Here is a 6,260-nt window from a genome sequence, read left to right on the forward strand (position 1 = left end):
TGCATAAGGTCTCTATGAGTCAGTACCGACTTGATGGCACCTAACAACAACAATGCATATTACTATGTGCCTAGCATTGTACATGTTTTAATTGCCTTCCATGTTTTAATCTGTTTAACCCTTACAATGATCCCATGAGGAAAGCACATCATTACAATGATACAGATGAGAGCAGTGAGGCTTAGAGGCTAAGGAACTCGCCCAAGGTTGCAGAACAAATGGAGAGCAATCCAGGCAATCTGCTTCAGAGACAACACCCTTAACTATTGCAGTGCATGGCCCCTTGGTTACATGTCCATTCTGAATGAGTGTGGGCAGGTGGGTACTTCAGTGGTCAGGTAAGAGGAAGAAGAGCCAAGGGGGTCTGGTTTTTTGCACCAAGTCCTGTTGGAGACAATAACTACAGTTTCTCCCATCATTGTTTGGAAAGGCCTCTAGGACGACATAGACTTCCAACTAGGGAAGGAAAAGGAGATTATGTGGTGAAAGGGTAGGGAATTCCAGGTCTGGAATGTAACCAGGGGAAGGGTGGTGGGTAACCTGGACTATCAGAGAACCTGAGTCAGGCAGTCAAATATTCCATCCTGCGTGGGATCAAATGTCCCCTGTGTGAGGCACAGTGGGGCGGGGGAGAGGGAGTGTCCATGATGGAGAAAACCCAAACTCAATCTCAGGATGCTTACGGTCAAAGAAAGGTAGGACCCATATTCAGGACACTGATTTGGTACTTTTGCAAGGAACAGTAAGCGCCATTCATTCATGTTAAATCTAAACAAATGAGAAATCACTGTAGCCAATGGCTGTGTTCAGTAAGTGTCAAGATACAAAAAAACGACCTCTAAGGCCCTGCCCATCTCACCTGCCTTCTGAACACACTCCCCATCACTTTCCTTGCTCCAGACACATTGGCTTCCTTTCAGGTCTCTCCCACCTAGAACCTGAGTTTATGACCTTCTTTCTTCCCGAGCTATACATCCACAATAACTTCTTCTCACCCCTTAGAGTTTATCATAATTGTCATTGTCCCATTATAATTCTCACAGCACCTCCACAGAGAAGCAATCTAAGACAGCATCTGGAGCTACAATTTCCTGGTCCTGTTGGTTAGAGCCATCACTTGTGGTATTTCTGTGACAGCAGCACGAGATAAGTATGGCAGCAAGTCTTAGTCTTTCTGTGCCTCCATTTCCTCATCTGTAAAAATGGAGATAACACTAGTACCTCCTCACAAAGTTTGTGTGAAGACTGAGTTAGTATGTGCAGTACTCAAATCAATGGTGGCACGTGGCAGATGCTATGTAAATATTAGCTACAATAAAAATTATTACAAAGAGGACTTCTCACAATAATTCCATCATCAATCATACAATTGTTGCTGAAAGTCTGTCTCCTGCCAAAGTATATACAGTAGTTGAGTTGGACAGATACAGACATTATCTACCGTGAGTAGCATAGTGCCCTGTGCAGAAAAAGTATTGCATAAATATTTGTTGACTAAGGAATAACTGAAGGGATAGGCATCCTTGGGTGAGTGAAGAGCATGAGTTGGGAGAAGAGTGTTATATGGGACGGTAAATAGTGAGTTCTCAGGGTTGCTGGCGCTCAGAGAAACCAGCTGGGTCCCCCTAGGACCAAGAGTCACCTAAGTGCATGTTACTGGGACTACAGAAAACGGACCACCTAGAACAGAGATAGGGCCAAGTGGCAGCACCCACCTGCTAAAGATGTCTCCAGAGACCTTCTGTAGGTACTGCAGGGCATCTGCCACCTGCTGGATGGCTTCCTCTCGGCGCAGGTCCGGTTGGATGAGGGGTACCGCATAGGTCTGGCCCACCAAGGAGTGCTGGGTCATCACAGGAGTCATGGTGTCTGTGGATGAGAACTAGAGCATGAGGACGGTCCCTTGCTCACCTATTCCAGGGAATGGGCCAGAGAAGAGAGCACAGCCCTTCCCTGCCTTTCATCCCAACTGTCTGCCACAGGTTCAGTCTCTGCAGGTCGAGTGGGGAATAGAGCATCTGATGGGAGGCGGGAGCTCACAAAAGATGGAATCCACTTATTGCTGTTGAATTAATGAGAGGAGAGGGCAGGCCCAGGGACTGAGAGTTGAGATGAGGGACACTTTTGTTGACCCCTTAGAAAGTACTTAGTACTTGCTAGTCACCCTTTCCATGTTGTTGCTGTTGTTGTTGTTAAGTGCCATCGAGTAGGTACCGACTCATAGCAACCATATGTACAACAGAACGAAACACTGCCCGGTCCTGGGACAACCTCACAATTGTTACCATGCTTGAGCCCATTGATGCTACTACCACTTTGCCAATTTATCTCGCTGGGCATCTTCCTCTTTTTCTCTGACCCTCCACCTTACCAAACGTGATATCCTTCCATAGATTACCTCACATTACCTCATTTAAATCTCCCAAGCCTGGTTGAAAAGGAAAGAAATCCTAAGATTACAAAGAAGGCTAAAACTTGTTCTGAACTGCTTTTCTGGAAAAGCACAGAAAAAATATGGACTCATGGGTTCTTCTTACTTTAACCCCTGAGGAACTTGAAGCCTACACTTGAGATAGGCTAAGCAGTGGCTAATGACTCTGGGTAGAAGAGTGTCTAGGCTCTGCTCACCCAGGCTACCAGGTAAGGGGGTTCATAAGGAAGGAGGGACATGGGGGGGTACAGGGAACAGGAAGGAAAAAACACTTCTTGGAATTGCAAGGTGAGGGCAGAGTCTATTTATACTGGGTTTAATTAACTCCGCTCCCTGGTGCCACTAAAGCAGCAATCACACTGCAGACGGCACTGATTTGATTGGCAAGAGACGCGTCAGGCAGAATATTAAGGCACAGGCCCCTATAAATAGGCCTAATCACAGCCCCTCGCTAGAAGATGGTGAGGAAGACATTAATCAGGCCTGGCACTGTGCCCCAGTCTACTCTCCTTGGTACTGTATTGAGGCCCCTGGTTGCAACAGAACTGTGGGTGGAGCTGGGAAAGTATGTCAGTAAGAGCCTAGAATGCCTCGTTCGAGCTTAAAGGGGTTATGAGATCTTGGGTGAGCAGCTCGCCTTCTCTGAAGGTCTGAATTTTTTTCTCTTTTCCCATTTTGCAGACAGAGGTAGCACTGCTCCCTAAGAAGTGGTTATTCCCAATGGACTACTCCTTTGCTCTGCAGGCCTCTTCAGCCCTTCTCTTTTATCCTACGTGTTCTTTTCTACCCTACCCAGAAACCAGCATTTTCTTTCATCTGAGAGGATTCAATTTACTCTTCAACTTTTTATCCAGCTGTGAGTTCCTCCGGGACTTTCAGGAAAGACACCTTCAGCTTCCTAGCAGTGAACATTTGTATTTACACTGATGCTAATTTGCTGGCTATCCTAATTTGGTTCTGTGCCTCAATTTTCCCATCTATGGGGGTGGGGGAATGCTTTCAAAATGTCATGGAAAAACCCTATTATCTTTTAACTCAATTTTTCTACGAAATGTTTGAAGCCCCATGTATAAACTTGGGAAAAGAGAAATGGAGAGAAGATACTTCTGTGCACACCTTGAGTGAGATGCATTCTTCATCGCTGACTACCATATCTGGAATATGTGTGTGTGTTTGCTTAGAGGCTAAGGGGAGAAGCGCAGACATGAATCTATTAAAACAAGGAAGCACCAAGTTCCTTCAGGAATTAAGAGACCGAGTGCAGTTGGTTAGCCATTTACTCATTCTGTCTGCAAATATCCACTGATCATCTATTAGGTGCCAACCATGATCACAACAAAGATGAATAAGACACCATACTAGCCAAGATGGCAGCTGCAAAACCAATTAAACACCAGGTGATAAAAAAATGTACTTCAGCCTTGAAGACTGTGCTAGCAAGCCCCGAGGAAAGAGTGATACATTATTTCTGGGGTTGGGGTTGGGGTGTTTCAGGAAAAGCTTCTTAGCAGAAGCTGTGCCTCCCTGCCAGATCTGGGTTGTTGTTGTTGTTAATGTACCATGGAGTCAGTTCCGACTCCATAATGACCCTGTACAGGGTTTCCGAGGCTGTAAATCTTTACGGGAGCAGAAAGCCTCATCTTTCTCCCACGTAACGGCTGGTAGTTTCAATCTGCTGACCCTGAGGTTTGCAGCCCAATTCGTAACCACTATGCTACCAGAGCTCCTTTGTCAGACCTGGGTTGGGTTGGGTTGGGTGAGGTGGGGTGGGATAAAAGAGAGTGTTTCAGCAGAAGGAACAGCTTGAACAGGTGTGCTGGGTAAATGGCAGGTGATCTTGAGTGATGAGAAGATAACCACGCTGAGGAAACCGAAAAAAAACCCCACAGTCATTGAGTCAATTTCGACTCACAGCAACCCTACTGAACAGAATAGAATGGCCTCATAGGGTTTCCAAAACGAAATCTTTACAGCGTCTATCTCCTGTGGATCAGCTGGTAAGCTTGAAATGCTGACCTTTCTGTTAGCATTAGAGTGCTTTAACCACTGTGCTACCAGGGCTCCCTCTTGAGAAAGCAGCAGGAAAAAGTAGAAGTGAGGCCAGCTTATGAAAACCATTGAATACCATGGCAAGGAGTTTGGATCTGAGCACTGCACAATCTGGAGCCACTGACTAGCTACATTTGGCTATCTAGCAGTTGACAGGTGACTAGTCTGAATTGAGATTTACTGGTTAAGGGTAAACAGAAGCCCTGGTTCAAAACCACCAGCCCCTCTTTGGGAAAAAGATAAGGCTGTCTGTTCCTGTAAAGATTTACAGTCTCAGTTCTACTCTGTAAAGTGTAAAATGACCCCTGGTGGCGCTGTGGTATTAGCATCAGACTGCTAACCTCAGCATTGTTGTTAAGTGCTGTTGAGTCGGAGCTAGTAAGCTTGAACTGCCGACCTGGAGGTTTAAAACGACTTTGCAATCCAGAGCACTAACCCACAGCACCACACCAAAACTCTCCAACAGCCACTTAGCATGGAAAAGTCGTGGCTGTCTGCTTCAGTAAAGATTTAGTCTCAGAAACCCTGCATAAGGGTGCTATGAGTTGGAATTGACTCATGACATAGTACGAGGGAAGAATGTAAAGTATTCTTATAGGGATAGCACGCTAAAATGATCACACTTTGGATATATTAGATTACTAAATGATTTTCAAATTAATAGACTAAGAAGTTAGTTTCGTTTTATTTTTTTAAAAACACTTGTGGCTCGAAAATTTCTATTGTAGCATCAGATACAAAACAAAACAAACTATGGACTCTAACAGGGTCTACACCGCAGGTTTATAAACCTCTACGGAAATCAATTGGCAATTAGCACGCTTCAAGCAGTTGTGGTCAACTAAATGGGGAACTGGCTTCTGGGGAAAAAAGTCCTGGAACAACAGCAGTGGACGCCGCTTTCCAGTAGGCTGCAAGTCCAAGGGCGCAATCAGAAATGAACCCCCACGCAGGGTCCGCAGACCCAGCCGTTTCTGGACACTCCTTGGTCCTCACCCTACGAAGGCCTGAGCAGGCCAGAGGCCGCGGACGCCGTTCGGGGGTCACACCTCCGGGCCCTGTCCGCTCAGCTTCCGCAGTCCACCCGGGTCCTCCCCGAACCCTGCTCCCCCACTTCCTCCGCGTACCCTCTCTTCGGCCCAGTCTATCGGGGCGCAGGCCCGCGCGCCTTCAGGACACCCGCGGGCTCGCGCTCGCCCCTCCCACGAGTCCTACTTCCTGGTGCGGCCCTAGAGCCTTTCCCCTTGCACCCCGTACCGGGGAGCCGGCTGCCCGCCCCCAGTTCCGGGTAGGGTGCCGCGCGGCAACTCACCTGCGCGCCGCCGTCGCCGCCGCCGCTGCCGCCACTACCGCTACCGAAGCCGCCGCCGCGACGCTTCCGCTTTGCTGTTGCCGACGGGTCCTAGCGCCGCCTTTTAAGGCAGGTCTGCTCGGAACTCCCGGCTCCCCTGGCCTGCGTGTCTTAGTGCTCTCGCTGGGCTCTTCCTGTTTCTGTCGATCGCGGCCGAATCTCCGACAGTCTTCACACCTGTCTTGTGTAAACCGTGAGCCAGGCCTCTCTTGCTTCTCGTTCTTCCCGGCCACCCAGCACCCCGGAGTATACAAACTCTCTTCCCAGTGACTATAACCCTGCACCACCATTCCGGGGTGGCTCTTCTCAGATTTGGCTTTTCAGGGCAGCCCTCGCTCAGTGTATACTCCAGTGCCGGACACCCAGCGCAAGTCCAGAACACCCCTCCCCTCCAGTCTTCTTGTTAGGAGCCATCGAGTTGATACCGAC

The 6,260-nt window shown here is 48.1% G+C and overlaps 1 protein-coding gene across 1 annotated transcript in view; it reads right to left on the reverse strand.

Moving 5' to 3' along the window:
• The window catches only part of LOC102811752 (WAS protein family homolog 1-like), a 27,963-nt gene extending 26,099 nt beyond the window's left edge, over positions 1-1,864 (reverse strand). Inside the window, exon 1 of the mRNA XM_006862698.1 lies at positions 1,716-1,864. Coding sequence (XP_006862760.1) covers positions 1,716-1,864 — 149 coding nt within the window. The remainder of the gene's footprint in view (positions 1-1,715) is intronic.
• Between the last annotated feature and the right edge of the window lie 4,396 nt (positions 1,865-6,260).

This window comes from Chrysochloris asiatica, unplaced genomic scaffold (genome assembly GCF_000296735.1).
Source record: "Chrysochloris asiatica unplaced genomic scaffold, ChrAsi1.0 scaffold00050, whole genome shotgun sequence".
Lineage (NCBI taxonomy): Eukaryota > Metazoa > Chordata > Mammalia > Afrosoricida > Chrysochloridae > Chrysochloris > Chrysochloris asiatica.